Source organism: Aplysia californica, unplaced genomic scaffold (genome assembly GCF_000002075.1).
Source record: "Aplysia californica isolate F4 #8 unplaced genomic scaffold, AplCal3.0 scaffold00496, whole genome shotgun sequence".
NCBI lineage: Eukaryota > Metazoa > Mollusca > Gastropoda > Aplysiida > Aplysiidae > Aplysia > Aplysia californica.
In genome coordinates, this window is record NW_004797766.1 from 516,588 (window position 1) to 541,402 (window position 24,815).

The 24,815-nt window shown below is 39.3% G+C and overlaps 1 protein-coding gene across 1 annotated transcript in view; it reads left to right on the forward strand.

The window, feature by feature from the left end:
* LOC101851434 (elongator complex protein 4) overlaps window positions 1–7,944 on the forward strand; it is a 15,459-nt gene extending 7,515 nt beyond the window's left edge. Inside the window, exons 4-11 of the mRNA XM_005105855.3 lie at window positions 414–515; window positions 1,173–1,238; window positions 1,828–1,949; window positions 2,672–2,793; window positions 3,317–3,480; window positions 5,507–5,615; window positions 7,098–7,204; window positions 7,688–7,944. Coding sequence (XP_005105912.1) covers window positions 414–515; window positions 1,173–1,238; window positions 1,828–1,949; window positions 2,672–2,793; window positions 3,317–3,480; window positions 5,507–5,615; window positions 7,098–7,204; window positions 7,688–7,810 — 915 coding nt within the window. The 3' untranslated portion in view covers window positions 7,811–7,944. The remainder of the gene's footprint in view (window positions 1–413; window positions 516–1,172; window positions 1,239–1,827; window positions 1,950–2,671; window positions 2,794–3,316; window positions 3,481–5,506; window positions 5,616–7,097; window positions 7,205–7,687) is intronic.
* The last annotated feature ends 16,871 nt before the right edge of the window (window positions 7,945–24,815 follow it).

The following is a 24,815-nucleotide window of genomic DNA, read 5'->3' on the forward strand; positions in this document are numbered from 1 at the left end:
CTGGCTCTCTCACTCTTTCTCTTTCTCTCTGGCTCTCTTTCTCTCTGTCTCTCTCTCTCTCTCTCTGTGTGTCTCTCTCTCTCTCTCTCTCTTTCTCTCTCTCTCTCTCTCTCTCTCTCTCCTCTTGCTCATTGTCTGAGTTTTATAAGTTGACTAAACATGGGACTGAAGGAAGTTCATGTAATATCAAATTGTTGTGATTTTTCTCATAAGCATATTTCCAGTGCTTGCTAATAGTTTAGTTCTGCTTAGTATTGTTGAGAATTATTTTTTATCTACATTCTTTATCTACATTCTTTCCTATTATGGAAAAGAAATAGTATGCACACCTGATACCTGTTTCATTTTTTTGATGATATAAATGCTTTGCTATTTATACTTTTCAGGCAATTAAATTTTTTTTTTTTTAACAGGAATTGCCAGCCCCAATTGAAATGGGTTTGAGGTCAGGGCCAGCAGGTGCTTCTGCGATCTCCCCATCCCCAAAGGCAATAGCAAGCGGTGCAAAGAAAAAGGTGAGGATGTGTGGATGAAGTGTACACTTTGCATTCTTTGGTCTTAAAGACATTTTCAGTTGACCATGATGTGTAACAAGTCTTGATGGGTGAGGTTTTTGAGGGAACTCTTTTTACATTACCCAGCATGTGGTTCAGGGACATTTGGATTGGGATCTGTTGGGGGAAGAGAGGTTTTCTGTTCAAATTGGTGTACAGTGAAATCTTACACTGAGCAGTTAATAAGGTGTAAGCTACTGATTACCAAAGAATTTGTAAAGGGACATAAATTTTGTACTTATGTTCCTGCAATATTTGTTTCAATTTTTTTTTCAAATGTGTACTTATTGAGCTGTTTAATCTCCTTTTATGCCTGTCTTTTCAGACAACTAACTCTTTATTTTGCTGGAAAGCTGACTACATTTAAGTCTCTTGTTTCATGCTTATTTCCCCATTAATTATTGTCTCACAGTAAATTTGTACATCTTAACCTGCATGTTGTGAGTGGTGGAGGGCACCACGGAGACATCTTACTTCTTTACTTTCCCGTCTTTTGTTTCTGTCTGTCTTGCTTTCATTTTCCAACAGGTAATGGGTGTTATTGTGTCAGTGTGTGTCTCTTTCACTTTTACTCAAACTGTTTGATTGTTTGGGGTTTTTTTTTGTTGCTTTCAACAGCCGGATGGACCTGATGAGGAAAAAATGAAGATAGCTTGGAGGTATCAAAGCCAACCCAAAGTGCAGGTGAGTTATACTGTGTCTACGAACGCAATTTTTTCCCCTTTGGTTGGCATTCTATAACATTCCGCCATCTACTTTCTGTGTTGCTTATCTAGATTTGTCTTGTTCCCATTGAATGGCTATGTAAAGTCTTTTGAACAGAGCTTTCTTTTTTCAAATGGTCACTTTACTCTACTTTCAGTAATTTAAGCACTTACAGTAATGGGCTGGAGTGTGAATTATTCTGCATTTTCACTCTATTCCGATGTTGTTTTTATTGTACCATATTTTAATGTGGGTGGTTAGCGGGTGCTCTGACATGGTTTGCTCCTTCTTTCCTATAAAAATTTTATCGTCTCTATCTCCCCTCCTTTTTTGTGTTTGTTACTCTCTTGTAACACCTCTAATCTTCGACACTTATATGACCTAATTGTTTTACAAGTGCCGTAAAACACTTACTAAAACTAAAACCGTATTTTTATAATGAATAAAACTTCTTCTGTGTGCTTAATGCTGTTGGCTGAATTTTAATGTGAGTGGGGTACAGAAATCGTATTTTCTGCTATCTATTGTTACAAGTATGACTTATAAGTACTTCTTTTTCCTTTTCCAGAGCACACCAACATCAGGCGTACAGTTTGGTCACTATTATGATCTCACAAAAGTCATGGATCAGAACACTGTGGAAGCAGCTCAACTTTTCTATGCGTCTAGTCAGGACATACCATTGGAGAGGTATTTTAGGGTGTGATGTTTAGGTCACAGAAATAAGCAGGACTGGACAAGACCTGTTTTGCCAAAAATTTTGAGTTAAATCATCTACGGCAGCTGACAGCAAACAGTATTTTTTGTGTGTGTCTGACGTAAAAAGTGCCCAGATTTAAGTGAATTGCTTGCAGCACTGAAGACATGTATAAGAAAATATTCAGGACTTGACATCTGTTCACTATGTGCATGCTGGACCGTACATTGTTTTTTCCCCGTACCATATTGAAGAGAGTTGCTTAGTACTGCTAAGGACTTTTTTCTATCTCTTTCAATCCGCTATGGCACAGAAGATTAAGAATTTAACCGGCGAAAAGTTTTAGGTTTTAACCCTTCCTGTTTGCATTGTTCACAAAAAATGGCTGCACAGGTGTTCCCATTATTTTGCAGTTGGTGGAAGTAAGTAAGTTTTGACTACTGACACCGACTCTTATGTATTTTCTTCTCTGGAAATAAAAACTTGGCTACAGTTTTATGTTAATGATCTTTTTTTAATTTAAAGTCATAGCCAAGCTTACAGTTGAGAAAATTGCAGGAGTGAAACAAGTGGCGAGGAATTCATACGAGTGCAAGCTGACATGTAACAGTAATAGGCAGGGGCAGGTTAAATGATTTAACTTTTCATTAGCTCATAGTTCATATAATAATGTGCAAAGAATGCTCCCATCATTATATAACATGTATTTTTGCAGCTCATCAGGAGCCTTGAGGAACAAGAGCTATTGTAGGCTGCTGCAGGATGTCCATCAAAGAATACAAGAGGGCTGCTTTGGAACGGGGCAGAAAACGGCAAAAAGAAGTATACTTCGTCTGGGTATGTAGCAGTTGTTAAATTCATATAATAGGTACAGTAGTATGCACTTTTAAATGTTTTTTAATGCTCTAAGTCAGCTGTCTTGCCACCGATGATAGAAAAGTTTCAGGGGCTGGAGGACAGCAAAAGGTCTTCAGAAGAAAAATTAGGATCAAGCAGACGCTTTTGCTTGTATCTTGCTGGAACAGGTGTCGAGTCTCATGATGGCTGTGACTCAGTGTTGCTTTCCAAATCTCCCTTATTTCTGTTTGACTTTTTGCCTGAAAGAAGGCTGGCATCTGGATGTCACGTTAATCATTTTGCCATGTAGTTGGAAGAAATGAGTCTGATTTCAGTGAAGGGTGGGTGAGAGTTAATCTCTCTTGTATTTCTACTGAGTTGTATCCTGCACACCTCAGTTTGGACTTGAGAGTATATGAAGCGAGTATGGGAAGAAGCACTGTGCCTCATAAATATGTGTTGCATCTATAGAATTGTTAAGTAGTTAAATACAGTGAATGTGAATATTTTTTTCGTCTTACAGGTATTCATAATTTGGGATCGCCGTTATGGGGAGAGAATGGGGGTTTGAATCCATCCGGTGATGGTCACGACCCGTCATTAACACAGTTTTTCCTGGCTCTTCGAGCGATGCTTAGATCTGCTCTTGCTGTTGCAATGGTTACTGTGCCAACACATCTATTCCATGTGAGTATATATGTGTACTGCAAAGATCGTGTGCTAGTTGATAAATAAAACAGCGTTTTTGAGGGTCAGTAATGTGCTATTTTTAATTCAATTATGAGAGTTCCTTTCAATGTAGCTACCCACAAATGCACATCATAAGATACTTGTTTTTACTGGCAGACATGTCAGCGTTATGATGACTGTGTTTTGAACATTCAATATGTATAATTAAATAAGATATCTTTTCAAAAGTTGAAACTTTGATTCAGAAAATTATATGTCTTGCTGCTTTAGTTCGAAAATCTTACTTAATTGAAGCTGGATTATCATACATCAGTTGTCAGTCACTGAAAAAATATTGAGTAGTTTTGTATTTCTTTCATGTTTTCATACGAACCTCTGCCGTTATTTTTATATCATTTTGAATATGTTACTTGTTTCCTTTCCTTTCCTCTGGCTGGCCTCCATAAGGAGGGCGGCAATCTGCCGCAGGCAGACAGGTAAGAGGCAACCTCGTGTGGCCTCGCCCAGAGTACATCCGGGCCCAGTCTCGCGTTCCATTATTAGCAGGAGACTCAGATCAGCCGGTTCGGCTGAGCCTCCGGACAAAAACCGTCGCCTCGTTCCTGTCTGAATCCAGGGGTTGATTGGCGTTTGGCCCGGGGTCTGCAGCACTGCATAGAGGTCCCAATAATGACTGCAGAATATATGTTACTTGTGCGTGACGACAGTTGTTTCTGATGAAAATATTAATAGATATAATGGAACAAGCCAAACAAATGATTAAAACAAAGTCAAAAATTGAAAATGGGGACTTGTGTTATTTTCCATGTGTACGGCATAATTTGCTTCCTGTTTTTTATTCCTTGTTATATTCAGACCTGCCACTCATCCCGATTTAGTCGGGATATCCCGATTTTTTGCCCCAAATCTCAATCCTCCCGTTTTACCGATTTCGATCGCGTGTATCCCGATTTTTTTGTCCCAGTCTGCTGTTGTGCCGGATTTTTCTAAAAACATACTCCTTTATCAAGAGAAGCACCCATCGAACTTTTTGTCAGTAGGAACTCGCAGCACTATTTCCCGAAATATCGATGCCGCATTTAGTAGTTGACTCTCCCCAAGTTGTGTGTGATCTTTTCCCGCACTCAGAATTCTCCGATGATAGCCTGGTAACTGTTACAATTTGGGACGTTTAATAATCGATAATATTCGTAGTTCCGCTGTTACTTTCAAAACAAGCCTTGTCCGAGGTCTGGTAACTACGCGTTCACATCAAACACTCGGACCAGCGACAGTCTTTCTAACCCTTACACAACTGACTGTAACTGCGGTGACAAGACTAACATACGGCCGTTGTCGTTGCTTTAGTCAGAACGCATTATGAGGGAGAAGAGATTTGTTGGTACAATTGGTCGGTCGGCTGCCGCCGTTATCCTAACTAGAACGACTGTCGCTCATCCGAGTGTTTTGTGTGAATGCGCAGTTAGTCGGATGCGTTAGTAAAATTGTTTCAATCGTGCATTCGCGTCACGTGACATATCATCGCCGTGTGAGTTCTGCGTTTCGGGGACTGCCCGTTGACGGGGTCAACTTAAGTTCATGTATTTCGGGACTTATTGGTAGGGGTGGGGGATGGGGGTTATAGACACTTGGACTAGGAGTACTTGACGCGATGCTTCAGGATTTACAAAAAATAATAACTCGCACTACGCACGCGCGCACACACACACACACACACACCACACGCATGCACGCAAACAAACAAAGACACGCAGAGGGCATATAGGCCAAGTAATTTATGGACACCCCTGGTAAAATTTTAAGTCAGCTTTGGCGGTCACCTTGTTGATCCCGATTTTTTCTCCCTGAGATCCTGATTTTGAGGTTTCATAGAGTGGCATGTCTGTATATTCATGGGGGATGGGGAAAGCGAGTTTCCAACAGTGATGGACGCATTTATTTTAAGTCTCATCTGAAATTACTCACAACTTTCTCTTGATATTCATGTAAAGCTCAGTACTTGTTTCTCCTCCCTCCCCCAAAGGACAAAGGCTACAAACGTCGGCTAGAGAGAATGGCAGATACTGTGATACGCCTGGAGAGCTTCGCGGGTTCTCCGAAAGAGAAGAATCCAGCGTTTAAGGAGTACCATGGTGAGGGTTCTTTTGTTTTATGTACCATTGATTCCAGTGAGGAAATTTGCATATACCTTGAATAATTTTCTCAATTGAATTAGACTTGCTATATCAAAGAATAAAACAAATTTCAGCCCAAGGGTGGTGGCTGAAAAGAGGATTTTAGACCTATTATACATGTCCCTTTTGTATTTTTAAAAATATTTTTTTTATAGTAGAGGGTTTTACGGCGCTCGCAACTGCATAAGGTCATATGAGCGCCAAGGGGTGGATGTCAACAGAGAAGTCTTTACAGGGAATCAGACTTAGACTGCTCACCTCTCTAGCTTCAACAGCACAAGGTCTGCTTCGACTATCAAGGCACCCCAAAATAGCAGGTCACAACAGAGTGACAAACATACAAAAGAAGTAGAGAAAATGATAATAATAAGGATCAGGAAAGAAAAAGCAGCAGTTCCCTGTTGTAGATCAGGCACAGTTATGAGCGTGACATGAGTGAGCCCATTTACAATTCTACTATGCTTGAACGAGAAATGTCCCCCCTTTGGGAATGGCCTAAAGACACTTCAGTCAGTGGCACTGCCCCGGGGGGTTCCCTTTTGTACGTAGTCTATGAAATAAATGATGATGGCTGCTTAAAACGTGCAAATAAGATAGATCTTGTAAATCTGAGAATGCTTTGATTTATGTGAACTGAAACCCCCTGACGTTTTTCTTTTCAACATAGAAGAGTGAACATGTTAGAATTCGCAAACAGCCTGGAGGTGAGAAATGAACTCATTGTGAAAATGGCCGCAGTATCATAGAAGGCAATGTATGGGAAATTCAACTCTCTCACCAGAATATCCTGACATGTCTCATATGACAAGAAAGCACTGATGTCGCGATGTGTCACACTGCCATGCAACAGCAGTAGTAGTAGTAGAAGTAGAAGTACAGATGCCAGAGTAAGGATTAATGGGTTTCCTTTTAAAATATTGAGATATGATACAAGTACTGGGTTCATAGCTGTGGGAGATGTGTCATGACACGTCAAAATCAGGGACTCATCATGTTTTAGGCATGTGGACTTATTTATTAGTTTCATCTTATTAAAGTTTGGTCTTTTGCTAATCTTTTAATGAAAAAATGACTATCTATCTTGAATAAAAGTCGAGATATTTGCGATTGAGGATGTAGGGGTGTCCTGGTTTCTGGGGTAAAATTAGCAAGAAAATGTCTGCTAATGTTGGGTGGCTTCTGTTGTTTGAGAGTCCTTGGAAAATGCAAATTTACATTGTTTTGTGCCTTTGATCGTTTTTTCAGTAAAATCCTCTTGGTAAAAATGTGTTTTTAATTGACATAAAAGATGAGCCAAAAACAAAAGTCAATAAAAATTGCCAAAACGGCGGAAAAATGCAGGTATCTTCAATTTCATCATTTTGACGAGCGCCTGATTTCAACACCATGCCCCATATATATATATATAGGGTTAATCTATTGTTTAATTTTGCACCACAGGTCTTCTCCACCTGGTGCAACTGCCCCGGCTCAATTCTCTGATCCCTGCCCAGCCGGAGACTACCGATCTTGCTTTCAAGCTCAGGAGGAAAAAATTCACCATAGAAGTATGTTTGCGGGTTTTTTGCTCCTTCTTTCCCATCAAACATCTGTCGTCCTGATAAAATCTCTCCTCCTTTTTTGTTTTGTTTCTCTCTTGTAACACTTCTAATCTTCAGCACTTATATGACCTTACTGTGCAGCAAGTGCCATAAAACTCTTACTAAAACTAAAATTAAGAGGTATGTATTTTTGTTTGACTTTATTTTCTTTCCTTTTCTGTTATCAGTATCAGTGATTTGGGAAGATGAGGAATGATGATATTCTGATCATCCATTTGGTTAGTGTGTGTGTATGTTTGGGTTTGTTTTTGTTTTTTTTGGGGGGGGGGTTGCTTGTTACTGTTATAGTGTAATACAAAATGTGAAAATGATTATGCCATGAATTCTGTAGTCACTGCTTTAGAAAACTTGGTTGTTTTCCATTTCGAAAAAACATTGTTGTTTTCCGAGTTATCACAACACTTCTGTTCTTACATTTCACTTCCATAGAAACTACACCTCCCACCAGAGCTGGCAGACACAACTGGTAGATCGCAAGACGACGACAACCCGCTGACATCAAAAGTTATGATTGGGTGCAGCTCATCGGAATCCTCAAAGTTGTCTTTCTGATGGATGGAGATTGTTCTGTGGTGTCAGTGTCTTTTAGTTTTAGTAGAGGCTTTACAGCGCTCGCAACTGCATAAGGTCATATGAGTGCCAGAAGATTAGAGGTGTTACAAGAAAGTAACAAACATAAAAAAGAAGAAGGCGAGATAAGGAGGATAGATGTTTCATAGGAAAGAAGCAAACCACACCAGAGCACCTGCCAACCACCCACTGTCAGTGTCTTCAAATGAAGCTAAAAAGGAAGCTAAGGAGTAGGTAGCGTAAACACGGCCTCGCGGGCGCGCACGGCCTTCCGACCGCGTGGTATCGGGGTAATTCGATCGCTGTTTCTATGCTCTTTCGCTATAAAACACCAAATGGCGCACACCTATTACAAGTTCAGCTTTTCCTCGTTACAATGGTGTAAGTTGTTTATATGTCCGATTATTAGGAGCTGGAGAATGGCCGACGAAAGCGAAGCCCCTCAGGGTCGGAATGCGTGGTCGGCCGGTTCAAAAATTGACACGCGTGCATTCAAATGCTTCGCAGAACGAGGGATGATTGAATACCGTCTTTTCATTGGCGGAGAACTGTAGCGCTTTAAACGGGCTTTCCCGTGGTATATATTTGGCCGTTGGCGTTTAAATAGAAAGCTTTTAAAAATGCTATCAAAATGTTTAAAATCACTTTTTACACACAATATGTAAAATACCAGCTTATAAAAGGTATCAATGAAAAGATCAGTTTATTTTCTATTAGAATATTTACATCAATCCTTCCGCGAGACTCAGAAAGCATGTGACCCCGCACGCTGGGTACACTACAGTATAAGCCGACTCGCTCACCGCAGGGGCCAGTGCGGCGCCGGCCGGGTCAACGCTCGTTGTTTTTGTTGAAAATACGACAGATCATCGTGTTTGAAGTGATAAAATACATATTTGTAATGATCTCACAGTCTTGAAAAAAATTAGGCTCCATATATTTGTTATAGTGATTGTACTCTGTTAATGTGATGTTTAGTGCACTTGGTACTCTTTTATTGTCTGTCAAACATGGGGTTGCAGCCAGTGACTGACTTTAACAAATTTGATCAAATTTTAAACAACTACCATTTTCTGAAAATGACTCGGAGGTTAAAGAATGGTACCAAAATGCTCAGAAGATATAGGCCTTTCAAATGGAAAAGATAAATTTGACATACAGCTACTTCGAAAATTTAGTTTCTGGTAGCCTACCTATGAGGAGCTATTGGATAATTATCAGTATTCTGATTCTCAAGGGTATTTTTTTTTTAAAGTAACAGGTATTTGGTTGACTGATTGCCTCTATTCTTTTTCTGACCTCTTAACATGATTTTTTTCCCCTGGCTGTTTTGGTAGACTTCCAATATTAATATTCTGGAGTTTCTTGGGGTTTCAAAGTAATGTCCTTTTTTTTGGTACCTTTTTTTAAACACAAAATCAGTTTCAAATGCACATTTCTAAAAAAAATAAATATTAAGTACTTTTTCTCAATCTCAAATATAACTGGCCAGGTACCTGTAACTACCAAATCTGCAATCTGCACATACTTGGAAAGTTTCAGTACATTATCTTGATTAGTAGCTCAGATTTTAAGATTTTAGTGATGATGGGTCTTTCAAAAATATAGTTTCGAGAAAATCGCATTAAAAAAATTCATTGTGAAATTTGACGGTTAGTTCTATACAAACCCCACTTCTAAAGGTTCCAGTACCTCATGCACCTTTCTTTCTAACCACATGCAAAATCTCATCACTGTAAAGCTACAAATAACCTTACAATTAGAATTTTAGTGAGCCAAGTAGAAACAAAATGTAACAAAATTTGAGAGGAAAAGTGGTTAACACAACACCAAATTGTTCACCTTGTCTTGTAGGTTGTGCAGACAATTAATCCATGCTGTGATAGCTTCCACTAGTTATTAAATCCTCCTGCAGCATATGTCTCCAATTCCTGCTGCTGCTTTTTAAAATGTTTTTCTATGCTGGGCTTCTTTTGATTTTCCCTTAGCAGTTGCGAGCGCCGTAAAACCTTATACTACTATACTACTATATTTTGATTTATTTTTTTCGTTTCCACTTTGACAGGCCCTGTTTCCTCTTACGCATGACTCTAACGGCAGTTTTCTGCTTTCTTACAGCATGACTGGCAGAAACAGCTCCCCATTGTAATCCAAAAATATCCATTACACACTTTTTAAAAATCAGTTCTAAGTCTGCAGACTTACCAGTTACGAGTGCCGTAAAACTCTTACTAAACCAAACTAAATAGAATCTAACCGATTACTTTCATGGGCATGTTGTACAACTGGGTTTATTGCAGCAGTGGTTTTGAGGTGGGGTTCTTGTATACCTTGTTTCTGCTATGTCTTGCTACTTGTGTCTTTGTAACGGCAAACTATAACTGAATCAGGAACTCAGGAGTCTTGTACTGGGTCAAACACAATCAAGCAATTTATTTTTGGTAAATATGCAAAAAGAACAATATCTACACAACAGATTAGGGTATTTACGTGTCACAGATTACATGCCTTCACGATAATTGGCACTCACTCATCTCAAGTCTTTCTCACGTAGAGCATTACAACACTAGTCTAATGGTACATGTTGGCAAAGAGATAAAATACAAACATGACATGTTATGATCATGAAAATGACAAACCAACCTGGAAGTGTATTTACAAATACAAAGGGAAACAACTTAATAACTTATTAACTTATGTCCTACTAAGGGAATGAATTACGAGCAGGTCTAATTATTTTCCCTACACAAGTTTCATTCACGTGTTTGTGGCAGTGGTTGCCGAGAAGAGATCGGTCATTGTTAGCCAGTCAGGCAATTTCATAGGTTTCTCAAACTTACTCAAGGCTACCTGTGACGGAGCGTGTCCCTATGGCGTGAAAGAGACAGCGTTCTGACTCTGAGGCACTCTAGTAATGCCTCATCCAGTTTGCCAGCACTGTGCCACCCCCCACCAGGGCAGTGCTACTGACTGGGGATATTAACATGTTCTTATGCACAGTAGAATTGTAAATGGGCGGATTTATCAATGTCATTCTCATACTGTGACAGAACAGCATAGGGGGAACTGCTGCTTTTTTCTTTCTCATCCTTACTTGCATCATTTTTCCTCTACTTCTTTTGTACAGTATATACAGAAAAAAGTGGTTTGTTTTGGTCTCAAATCTCAATGTAGATACAGTGCTAACTGATGAATGTTGGTGGTCCTGAAAAGGACGTCATGTGCCAGTACACGTACGATATTCAGTCCCCGGTTGCAGCTTTAGAAGTCTTTTGCTAAAGGTTGAAGATTTTCTTCAGCCTTTTGGCTCCATGGCACAGGGGACCAACAATCCCATACAGGTAGGGAATTATTTCTTTGACTTTCCCATCTCTTTTCAGGGTAGTCAAAGCTGTCCTGATTTTAAAGATTATTGCCAATTCATTGTCACATGTAGTTTAAAGTAACAAATTGGCGAATCTCTGAAGGTGTGTAGCCACCCTTTTCCTCCAAACAAGTAGAGCAACAAGGACCATCGTAGTGTAAGGCTGATGACAAGGGCATGCGATGGGCACGTATGTCTTGACTTTCTTGTTTTGTGTAGCCTTGGCTTTTGTGCAGCATCAGAAGAAGATCCAGACATGGTGAACAATGATGGGAAATTCAACGTGAAAATGTGGCCAACAGGAGATGCGACTGTCTTGTCCATCAATAATTTATTCACGTCTGCAGAGGTGATAACTCTGCATTTCATGAAGACGGTTGATGATGCCAGGCTTTCCGATTTTAGTCGGATATACATGGCATCTATATTATCTAATTTGCCTTTCTGGTACATTGTTCTTACATTCCATGTGGCAATGTTAAGTTGCTTATTTTTGCAGCCAGTAGTTGGATGACGTTCGGGCGCTACCTGCTGCCCGTGGCGGTCCCTACTGAGCGGGGAGTTCAGAGCTGGATCATGAACCCCCTTTACGCTGTTATCTGATAAATGAATGTACTTTTCCATAACTGTTCTTGGGATATTACAGCTGTGGTTTCCAGTTGCCTACTGCCGGTTTGTGTACAGTTTCTCTGCTAGCCTTTGTCAATCCACTGACAACCCACAAGAGAGTGGGGGCTTTGGTAGGATTTATGGCGCCTCCTGTCACCAAGATGGTCCCTTCTTCGAGTGTGTGAGGTATTTATTGAAGCACCTGTGCCACCAGGGTTCCCATCTACTCTCCTCGACCATCTCCCATTTGGTTTGCGACTGCTTAGCAGCTAACCTCCATAGCTTAACGATAACCCTATTCATTGGTATATTCTTCTCACCGGTGCATGTAGTTTTTTTCCTTCTTGGTGGTGCAGGAATCCACCGCATCAATCTTATTTTGACGAGCTGTCATTTTTATTGAGGAAAACAAACAAGTAAACAAACAAATGAAACAAAGGTTCCTCCAAAGCAAGGAGAGCAACAAGGACCATCGCCGTGTAAGGCTTATGACAAGGGTATGCTGCGGACACGTAAGTCTTGACTTTCTTGTTGGGTGTAGCCTTGGCTTTTGTGCAACACCAGAAGATCCAGACATGGTGAAAAATGATGGGAAATTCAACGTGAAAATGTGGCCAACAGGAGATGTGACTGTCTTGTCCATCAATAATTTATTCACGCAGTAAAAATGTTGTGTCATCAGCATACTGTCAGATCTTAGTACAATATGTTGAATTGGGCATTTTAACTCCCTTGATGTTAGGGTCTTGTCTTACTTTTATTGCCAACAGTTCTACTGCTAGGATAAATAATAGAGGAGATAGTGGGCATCCTTGACGGATTCCCCTCTGTACTTCAAATTCAGCTGATATAAATCCGATGTTTTTTTACACATGCCATTCTATTGTTCATAAATGTTTCTTTCCATTGCATAAAGACATCACCAAATCCGAATGCCTCGGATTATTCACTTCTGCAGAGGTGATAACTCTGCATTTCATGAAAGCGTTTATTGTGCGAGGCTTTCCGATTTTAGTCGGATATACCTGGCATCCTTTGATAGGTGTTACCTTAACGATAACCCTATTCGTTGGTATCTTCTCCCCACCGGTGCATGTAGTTTTTCCCTTCTTGATGGTGCAGGAATCCACCCCATCTATCTTATTTTGACGAGCTGTCATTTTTATTGTGGAAAACAAACAAGTATACAAAACACATGAAACAAAAATTCCTCCAAAGCAAGGAGAGCAACAAGGACCATCGCAGTGTAAGTTGGATGACAAGGGCATGCGACGGGCACGTATGTCTTGACTTTCTTTTTTGGTGTAGCCTTGGCTTTTGTGCAACACCAGAAGAAGATCCAGACATGGTGAACAATGATGGGAAATTCAACGTGAAAATGTGGCCAACAGGAGATGCGACTGATTGACCATCAATAATTTATTCACGTCTGCAGAGGTGACAACTCTGCAGTTCATGAAGACGGTTGATGATGCCAGGCTTTCCGATTTTAGTCGGATATACCTGGCATCCTTTGATGGGTGTTACCTTAACGATAACCCTATTCATTGGTATCTTCTCCCCACCGGTGCATGTAGTTTTTCCCTTCTTGGTAGTGCAGGAATCCACCCCATCTATCTTATTTTGACGAGCTGTCATTTTTATTGTGGAAAACAAACAAATACGCAATGAAACAAAGGTAATAACATTCAGATTTATTAAACAAACAAATTAGAAATCAAAACAAAATAAAATTCAAAGACAAAACTAGGTTGAACACAATCAAGGTACAAAAAACATTTAAAAAAAATAAATTTAATTAAGTAAAATTAATAAAACGGGAACTACTGATATTTGCCACAACAAACACAAGTCCCTTCAAAAGTTACACTAAAAGATGATGCGTTATTTACAAATTTTAGAGGGAAAAAAAAAAATTATAGGGAGTAACACAAAACACAAGGCATGAATCTGATAAAAAGGTGAATTCCTCCCAGTTTGCCTTTTTTGTTTTAAAAATAAGTTTTTTGTTTCTGCAATAGGATGTCTTCTTCTTTTCTTGCCAGCTGGTTGTTATCAGGAAGCGATCACTTCCCATAGCATCCTACATTACGTTCCAATTAACTTCTTTGTTACTTATCAGGTTGCTTGATGAGTGAGGTCAATTGCAGAATCTTTATTATTTGTATTTTCCGCTATTCTTGTCTTACTTCCTGTACAGTAATCTTGTTGTTGAATATCCAGTCTTAAACATTAGCTCGATTTATTCTTTCTCCCCATATAGTACTATTGAAGTCTCCCAATATGAAATGGTTACATAAGGTGGTATCTGTCGATTCTAAAAATATTCACGTTTTCTATTAGCTAGAATTATGTATACATTTGTTGTGCGAATTTGCGCTTCGTTTTCAAGGAAGATTGTAATTGTAACAAAATGTCCTGTTTCGTAGTTGCCCCTATCTATTTCTCTGAAGGAGTGCTTGTTATTGATAGTTATTAAAAGTCCAAGATTTGATTGATTAGCATTGGTTCGAATGATTGAAAAGTTTTTTAAATTTGAAGTTGACATGTGATTTTAGGTTTGTTTCTTGTATCGCTATTATATCTGGTCTCAGTTCTTCCTGGACCAACCAATCAAGTTCACATTTTTTTCTTAAAATGCCCCTTGCGTTCCATTGTAGAATTGTGAACTTTTCATCTGAGTGTTTAACACTTTCAGTGTTACACATTTTCAACAAATGAAGGCTACTGCTTCTTTAATTGAGAAATATATTTTTTCCTTTGTCGTTTTCCACGTAGGGGTTCATTTGCACCCGGTGGCCACGATTCAGATCGAACACGGACACCATACTTGCGTGTTGTTAAAGGTGTGGTATCGTTTTGTTTAGGTGTTAGCGTTTGGGATATTTTTTCCAGAATCTGCGCTACATCCTCCGGTGAATCTAAGCTTGATAATGATAAGGGAGACATTTGAATGTCGTTTTTATATTGTTCCTTTTGTTGTGTTGTTTCTGTTTTGCTGGGAGATTTTGCAGGGTTTTTTTATTTCTTTAGTTGTATCTGTTGATGCTGTTTCCCTATTCTCGGAATGAGCTTGTATTTCTTTGAATCTCTTACTGCTCATTTTAGGAGTTGGAAAAGAGTGTCGGTGGAGATGTTTCCAACCGCTAGCCCATCGTTTGACTCAGGTTTCTCTTTTGGAGCGGTACAGTTAATGCAAATTTTTGTATCTTTTTTGCAATGAGTTGATGTGTGTCCCAGCTTTAGACATTTTAGGCACTGTGGCAGTGCTTTTATGTACGGGTGAACCGTTCTTAGCCCAAGCGGGGTTTTGATGACATCAGGCAATACATTACCCTCGATCTTTCCTGAAAATATCGATGTCTTTCCCAGTCTATTTTGTTCCAGAATATTTTTATTCAGGTTTTTTTAACAGTTTTTTTATTTCATTTTCGTTTTCATTAGGTGGGATTCCTTTTATTACTCCGTGTAGGGGTTTCAATATTCCCTCTGTTCTCCATTGAGTGTTTCCCATTTCTGGTGTGTATGGTCCCTTTTTTAGTTCTGTGAATGTATTCAGGCTAATATCTGGCGCTGGAAACACCTCCTGCGTCGCATGGCCTAATCTATGGTTTAATCGTACCGTCTTCACGTCTGCAGAGGTGATAACTCTGCAGTTGTTGATGATGCCAGGCTTTCCGATTTTAGTAGAATATACCTGGCATCCTTTGATAGATGTTATTTTAACGATAACCCTATTCATTGGTATATATTCTTTCCGTCGATGTGTGGCAAGGAAACAAAGATACGAACATCCAGATTAATAAACAAAATAAAACAATTAAATTAAATTAAAATTATTTTTTTCTAAATTGAAAAATAAAAAATTAGAATATCAAAACAAAACAAAATTCGAAGACAAACCAACTTGATCTAAATCTAGGTTAAACACAATCAAGGTCGGAAAAAAATTAATTAAATTTTTAAAAAAAGTTAAAATGAATTTTTTAAAAAAAGATGGATAAAAAGAATTAAATGAAATTAATAAAACGGGAACTTCCGATATTTACCACAACAACGCTCTCAAGCACAAGTCCATTCAAAAGTTGTACTAACAAGACTCGTCATTTCTTAATTTAAACCAAAAAAAAAAATAAAATAACAAACAAACAAACAAAACAAAAGCTTTAACGAAAAGTGAGTATCACAAAACACAAGGAGTGTATCTGATAAAAGGTGAATGAGTACTAGAGAAGACTGAAAAATTATAAAACAAAAAGAATAAAAATTATTCTAATTAGACCCCCAAAAATCAGTCCCTATATCACCCTCCCTCCAGTGCTGTTACTCTAGCCTATTTAGCCTATGTTCTATGTAAAGGTCATTCTAATCAAACAATGGGGAGTAGCCTATCCTAAGCAGTACAATAAGTGTGACTAAAATGATGAAAACACAAAAAAAGTAAGATACCCAAAACAAAATTATTAGAACTTACCTCAGTGATATCACGAATAAACCACGTAAATACAAACCATACAGAAGACACAAACCAAGCTTTTAAACCTTTTTTGACTCTAGAAAACAAACATTCACATCACTCAGCAATCCTGTTGAACCGGAAATGAGTCCTGTTGCTGCGACAATTCACACAGAATGTAATCGAAACGCGGACGTCCGAGAGAGAATCTGACTCATTCTCAAAAGGTCAGGTCCATTTTCTTGCAGGACCCCCCAATTTTCCAATTCAAGGTAGAATAAAAATCCAGCCTTTACCAGCTTTCTAAAACGCTACTGAATCCTAATTCACCATCCACAAGATAATATGTGAAGCCATCTGCGAGGTATAGTGCTGTGATTGCATAAGGTCCCATGATCACTGACGTTACTGATGACATGCAGTTTGCTTTGAAAATGTATCAATATTTACTTTTTAGTCTTGCCACAACAGCAAAATAAGTAAGTGTTGAAGAACTGTTTGACATAAACCCAAATGTAATTGTCAGTCACTTTATTTCATCAACATTTTATGCTGATATTTAATATGTCACCGTAACGTCAGTGATGAAACTGAGTTTTGCTTTTTTTCCTCTCAAATAATTACCTAAGATCCTGACAAGCTGCCATGACACAAACATAAACCTGATAGCAAACATTAAGAATACACATTAAATCCTCCATCATCATCCGTGTTGTCTATGGGGTGTCCACTAGTCACTGACGTTACTTATGGGGTGTCCACTAGTCTCTGACGCTACTATGACACAAGTGTATGTCATAACATCAGTAATGAAAATCCACATTTTACATTTTATGCTTTTCTGAATGCTGAAAAGCCAGAAGATAGACCCACGTAATGTAAGAAACATTGTAGGAGTGAGAAAAGGGAAGGTTTCAATTTATTAGTAGTAGACAGGAAACGTACACATGTAGACACGAGAAGATCAGCGAATGGTATCAACAAAGACAAGTGTCATCAAATCCTCTTTTATTAATTCATTATAATCAAAACATGTGTTCAGTAATGAAAGATCAATTGCTACTGGGTAACAATGATTAAACCATATTTCAATGCATCACACATTGTACTTGAAAGCATCTCACAAAGAGTACACGTTCACTAAAAGACAAGAATACAAAAGTTCAAGAATTACTCCTCAAACTTGGACAAAGAACATAGCATACTTAGACTAGAGTTAGAGACCCATGGTCACATGAAAAATGAAATGAAATCAAAACAAATTGAACTGCACACACATACTGATTCAACAAACTGGAACTGTTTCACTGAGCCGCAAGATTGGAAACACTAAATGATGAAAAAAAAAGTCTACACAGTTCAAAAACTCTAAGCCAAAAGCAGTCTACAAACTCGTACTTTATGCCAGGCATAAAACACAGTTTGGGCAATAGACAAATAACTGCAACCACACCGAGGCCAACATTAGGCATTAACAAGAAATGTCCTCAATATTATACATTGTACATTAAAACACAAAGGTCAAATACAGGTACTGGTATTAACAAGTAACACCTATAATACCTCACCAAAAACAGCATATCATACATTAAACATAAAAACACAAAGGCCAACATACAGGTATTAAGTAGCCTAACATGCTCAACCACACTTTCTGTAACTACAAGAGGTAACAAAGGAACAACATGATTTGCCACCCAGTAAGAATCATTCATATCCTCTCTCAGTGAACACCAAAACACAGTGAGAAGAATGGCACTGTTACTAGAAAGATCGGGATCCAGCTGAACTTTGAAAAACTCCCTGAAACACTGTTGTCCCATGGCTGGATACACTGATACAACCATGGCAGCAAAAGTTTGCAGCAGCTTTTAACTGCTACATATCCATCTAGGTCACAAGAAATTTGAGGCCGCCAGTGCTCCGGTGTGGCTTGTCCAATCAGCATGCTCGCTTGTCACCGGTGTTCTTTTCTATCGACAATGGGTTTTATAGCCCCTGATAAAGAACAATTTTTCGCTTTCCATCACAACAAAAGATATTAAAATCATATCAGTCCTACAGATTATATTTATATCTTTCACATTAAAGCGTGGATTAAACAAAGTAACAAGGCCTTTACTCCTATTACTTCCATGACTTAAGTGTATAACACCACCCCATTACTTTAATGATTCATTTTGATCTAACTCTGATAAACGACTTTCCTGTACCTATTGCGTCTAATTTTTCTGATTTAAGACTTCTGATCGTTTCTTATGATTTTTAAATCCCTGTACATTTAATGTTCCTACCTTGAGTGGTTCATTTAAATTCAATCTGGTGTTACCCGCCATATCGCTGTTCATTCTCAAAGTCCAATTGTACAGGCATTTTTCATCGTGGTCCATACTTCCTAAATGTTTGGAGTGCCGCTATGTTGGCGTCTCATCCTCGGGACTCAGCGGCTCCACCCTCTTCCTGCTGCTGGACCGCTGTTGCTGTCCTGAGGAGAGAATTTTCAGGGGGCTGGGCAAATCTTAGTGGTCTGCCTCTCCCAGCCTTTCTCTTTTTTACTCTTTCTCACCTGCACTGTTTTAAGTTTTTCTAATGATTGGTCCGAATCAGAATGACTGTCTTCCTCCAATTGGCTCACCTCTGATTTTTCGGAGTCGCATCTATTAAAAGACTCACTGTCACCCTCTGGGGGATGGGTGATCCCACTCCCTACTTGTGGGGAAGCCTCTTCCTGGCAAGTACCAGCTTCCGATGTGGCTGGCTCCTCAACAGACATACCAACTGCCTGGCACTGAGGATGATCTGTGATGCCCTTGTTTACCACACTCAAAACAGATAATGACTGGTTTAGGCTGCTCTCTATAGTAGAGCTTCGCCATGAATTGAATGAGTCTACCTGCAGCCTGTCAGGGAGAGGGGAAGATGGCAGATCTGTGCAACAGAATCTGCGTCCTGTCACCCACCTGGTCAGTTGACCCTCCCTGTTTGGGGCTTTTTCCCACAGCAGTTGTGACCGGAGCTTCACACCAGCCTTGTGGAGGTAGCTTTCGAGGTCTGCGCTCGCCACAGAGACCGGGAGTCCATCAATGGTGAGGCAGGTCGCTGGAACCTCATTGCCCTGACTGTCCCTGATGACAAGAGGGTTCTGTGATTTTAGTGGTACATGTACTACCTTACATCTTAAATATTATCCGAATTTTGCTGAAGCGACTCATTGCCCAGCTCTAGTACATAAAATAAAAGTACAATTACAGTTACAGGGACATAATTCAACTTACATGTGATCATATAGGGACCAACAATCCAGGATTTATTGTTTCCCTTCTATATATATATATTGATAATAAGCAATCTAATAAGTCTAACAAAAAGAACAACAGAAAACACACACACACACACACACACACACACACACACACACACACACACACACACACACACACACACACAAAAGAACCAACAAAGCAAGACAGGTAGAGAAGAAAAGTATAAAGAAGAAAGATAAACCAAAAATATGTTAAAAGAGACACAAAAAGGTTCAAATAGAAAGATACAAGAATTATATAAATAGATCTACTGACCACACTTACTACTGTTTTAAAGCAGGAACAGAAACACACATTTACATACCACACACAACAGCCTGAGTAAAAATACCCCTAAAAAATAAGCCAAAAATTGCGGAGCAACTGAATAAATAACCGACCGGCCACCAGCCAGGTCAAACCAGAAGTCCAACATGTACGTATTAAAATTAATAAAGGCAATTACGCCGCCTGATGTTTAAACTCGCTTGAAAAACAAAACAAAATATGTTATATTTGTCACTCTCTTGTGAACTGTTATTTCCGGGGTGCCTTGATAGTTAAAGCAGACTTTGTGTGCTGTTAAGGCTATAGAGGTAAGCAGAATAAGCCTGATTCCCTGTTTGGACTTCTCTGTTGATATCCATCCCTTGGCGCTCATATGACCTTATGCAGTTGTGAGCACCGTAAAAGCCTTACTAAAACTCGGAACTAACACTGTGGTGTCCCTTGCTTGTGATCACTTTTAAAAATATGTCATTTCGTGTACTGGTACATACCCTGTGTTTGTCCATATACAGAAAGATGCATATTACCAGGTCGTTATGTATGATATTGTAAGAGTGAAGGAGTGAGCGTGGGAGACGCGCAATACGAAGAGAAAGAAAAAATTGATGTGTTCATATAATATATTATTTTTAATGCCATGTGCCATGTTTCTGTATATTTTGTGCCTCAGATGTTGATGAAAGCAAACTGTTATTTTCCTCCAATGGTGGAATAAATAAAAGTATTTCATTTTCTTTCCTGATTTTGTTTTAATGTACTTGCTTTGTGACTTTGTTCTCGTGATTGTAGTTTGCTATTTTCCTAATTTCCAAAACTGGGAGGAAAGATTGGATGAGCATCTTGTCCTCTTCATAGCATAGCTAGTTTTCTCATGTTAGCAAAACATCTAGAAGAATGAGTGTTTATGACATTAACGACTGAAGAGAAACCAATGGTGAGTTCCTTAACCTTTTCTTCTGCTTCTTTCTAAACTTTCTTTTCATGCATTGTCCTCGACATAACTTCCATTTTCTGGTTTATCTTTAAGTCGTATCCCTTTTATTTTTAGTGGAGTTTTTTTGTTGTATTTTAAAAAAAACCAGTGTCTGTCCTGTGGTGAGGCAGCGGTTAGGCGTTTTGATGTCGCACGCAGGAGACCTGAGTTCGATTCCAGAGTGGGAAGAAAATGTTTGGGTACCCTGGTCTCTCTGCTGGGATGTTATATCTCTCTCAGCCCCTTAAATGATCTACACAATGGTATTGATGGGGACATAAAAATATCTACGTTTACATTTAATTTAAAACAAAAATTTTGAAGTTAAACTGTAGTGTATCGATAAGAGTAGGATTCGGCCGCCACCCGGGCAAAATTCAAAATTTCCTACCAACTGAAAATATTAGGTGTGTCCCGCGCGCTCATATGACCTTATGCAGTTGCGAGCGCAGTAAAACACTTTACAAAAACAAACAAAAACTGTAGTGTTACCCCCCGGGGCAGTGTCACTCACTGTTGTGTCTTTAGGCCATTCCCAAATGGGGGGACATTTCTCGTTCAAGCATAGTAGAATTGTATGGGCTGACTCATGTCACGCTCATAACTGCCTGGTCTACAACAGGGAGCTGCTGCTTTTTCTTTCCTGATCCTTACTATTGTCATTTTACTCTACTTGTCATTGATGAGCTGTAATGTTTATACCTTGAAAATGAAAAAGGTTTGTAGTAATAATATTATTATAGTTACAGCCTGTACACTTTCTTGTGCCCAAGTTTGCACCGCTATGTCCCCACTCGTCGCCTTAGAATTTGCACATAGGTTTAAAATGCTATTGATCATCAGGAATATTTCTTGCCCAGTGAAAATGAAACATTTAGTCTTAGTTGTCTGGTACTAATTATCGAGTGAAAACTTACATTGTACATATCAAACGTACAATGTACATAATATATATATATGTGATGTTAAAAAACAATATCCAAACTGAAAGTGAATGAAAAGAGATTGGTTTTTCGCATCCAGACCAGAGTTCACTTTACAAAAATTACAGATACTTTTCAGAACTTTTCTAAGTTCTTCAATATTTGGAAGCCTCTTCTTGAGGGAAAAACATTTTTGTCCCAATCCACAGTTTCTGGGGGGAAAATAAATTTATGCATCATTTTTCAGTTAAAAGATTAATGCATCTCGTGAATTTGGCCATAGAGCCCATACAAAAACATACATAAAAAAGAACAAGCCGTTCATTGCAATTTGTCGTTTTCTTTATTAGCAACATTCATGATTAGCAACACGCACGGCAGGCAACTCTTTTAACCCTTCCAGCCCCAGCCATTTTTGTGCACCGCCTAACCCCAGTCCCAGCCAAAACAGCAGTATTTCAGAAAGAGAGACATGCATGCATTCTAAAAAGTGATGTAATATCTTATATCTTTGTAATGAGGTTTAGATAATAACTCGATCTATATATTGAAGATTAAAGGTAAATGAACAAATATGAAAATTTGAGCTTAATTTGTTTTGCTAATTCCCCAAAACGCTCAAATTTGGTAAACCCCCCCCCCTCCCCAACCAACTGAGAATATATTATGTTCTTGGAGCGGTGAGAGGTACAAACGCTGGTGAAAATGTATGCACATGTGGCTGGAAGGGCTAATCTAAGGTAGAAAACTACTACATATATCTCTGATCACACTCAGCTTTCACACATACCAAATCAAAATACTGGTGAACACATTGGGCGGGTCATGTTGCTGGATAAAGGAAAATGAAGTCAACATAAAAATGGTCACAATTTCATTCTTAATCCGAAACAAGTAGGCTATCGGTAGAGTGAAAAGTAACAAGTAACACAGTGATATGTAGGCCTAAATGTAGAGGGAGCAGATCACAGGAAAGTGAGTCCACCTATTAGTCCTTAGAAAACAGCGAAGATATGTAAACTGCTCAAGAAATAAAAAACACATCCTACGAGAAATTCAAAAGCTTACAACAAGCCAACAAATTCTAGGTTTAGTAACACAGTGGATCCTGTTATACTTTTATAAACAGAGGGAGGGGACTGATGCGAAATATCATTCTCGTTATAATTATAAGGGATACAGTAATAAAATCAAGGGAAATAATTAAGTTGGTCGAATCTATGAGTTTGGTGTTCTGTTTATTTCTTTTCGTTATCTTCCCTGATGATGACATTGTTCAACATGACCTCAAGGTCTTGATAAAAAATTGAATCAGGTTTCTTTCTCTAGCGCTAGCGATGTTGACAGCTCGGCGTTGGCGATCAGAAAGGGCTCTAGGCTAACTCGCCCGCTGTGTTGTCCCCCACCCCACCACACCCTGTGGTCTGTTCTGTCAGCTTGCACACATGAGTACACACAACACCCTGCCCACATCACACCTTCGCTCCACCCATCACAGCACTCGAACCTCTCTATCCCCGCATCGGAGAAGTGAGAAGCATGGTTATGGGTAGGCTAGATAATCTAGACGAGGCTGACCCAACACGCAATGCGTTGTTCTGCTTGTCTGCGCATGCCACACCCTCCCCACTCATTCGCTCCAGCCTTCATTGTTGGCATACGTGGGCTCTCCCATTCTTTGATTCACTAGATCACCAACAAGTTTCTCAACTGGCGAGGTTTTACATAAATTATGTAGTATAATTGCCCTATGCGCTGTGCACAGCAGTAGCAATATTCCGCTAACCGACTCGCGAGTTTGTCTGATTGTGCTACAGTGGAACTCGGATTCAACGAGAACTCGGATTTAACGAGTTTAAAATCAATAAAAATAACCCGGATTCAACGAGCACTTAAATCAGCAAGCTCGGATTCAACGAGGTCGCCGACGTGGCTTCGCTCATTTTTCTCCCAGAACGAACTTATCTATTCCCAGAAACCATCCATTGCACCTGCATCGTGAACCATTATTCACTCAGCCGATTGCATGCGACCAATCAGCGGCCTTTTTTTTCATACCAACACATGCGTTGTTGGCACACGCACGTGTCTACTCTGGCGAGTGTCGGGGTTGTATGGGTGGCCTGCACACATGTGGCTGTGTGTGTGTCGGGGAGGGTGGGTGCACTAGCGGTCCGGGCGTTGAACGTCGCAGAGATACAAACGTGTCACAGTCTTTTTTCTCCCCTCGGCAACTGATAATTATTACAATGATAAGCTGGTCTTGACGTAGATCAACGTAATGAATTGTGCGTTGGTCTATGGAATCAAAAGTTGCCGTTTGCTAGGCTCTACACAGCAACACAACGTTTTGGTAAACAATCGAAATGACACAGGCGTGTGCATTTGAACGAATCGGTCTTTTTTTTTTACACACCTCTTAATATTATTTAATATGCGGGCATTTGAGGCAATACATGTGATTTCTCTTTATATACTTGCTCAGTGCCTGTAATTATCTACACAAAACCTCGTGTTTGCTATAATGAACACTTGGATTCAACGATATTTTAAGTCAGGCCCGGCGACATCATTGAATCCGAGTTCCACTGTATAGCAGTATTTTATTTAAAAAGATAAAAAAGTAGAAGGGAAAAAACTGGGATTTAGAACAGTGTCTATATAACAGACTTTTCGTTATTTCAGGATTCGTTATAAGTGGACTCCCCTGTAGTAAAAGTTTTACTGCACTTTCAACACAAATAGGTCCTGTGCTGAGGTAGAGGAGCTACTAGAAAGTAACATACAAAGAAAAGGGGTAGAGATAAAGACAGATGTTTGATAGAGATAAAAGAAAGTACATGAGGAGCAAACCACACCAGAGCACCTGCCACCCATATTAGAGCACCTGCCAACCACCCACAGGAAGAAAAAGACTTTCATTTGATTCACCATCAGTGGACTGTTGAAGAGAAAACTGAATGGCAGTGGCATACCATACATCATCCATTACAGCACATTGTGAGTAGACAAAACATGTTAAAGCAGTTAAGATTTTAATTATATAGATCTAAAGAAATCTCCAGGGTAAAA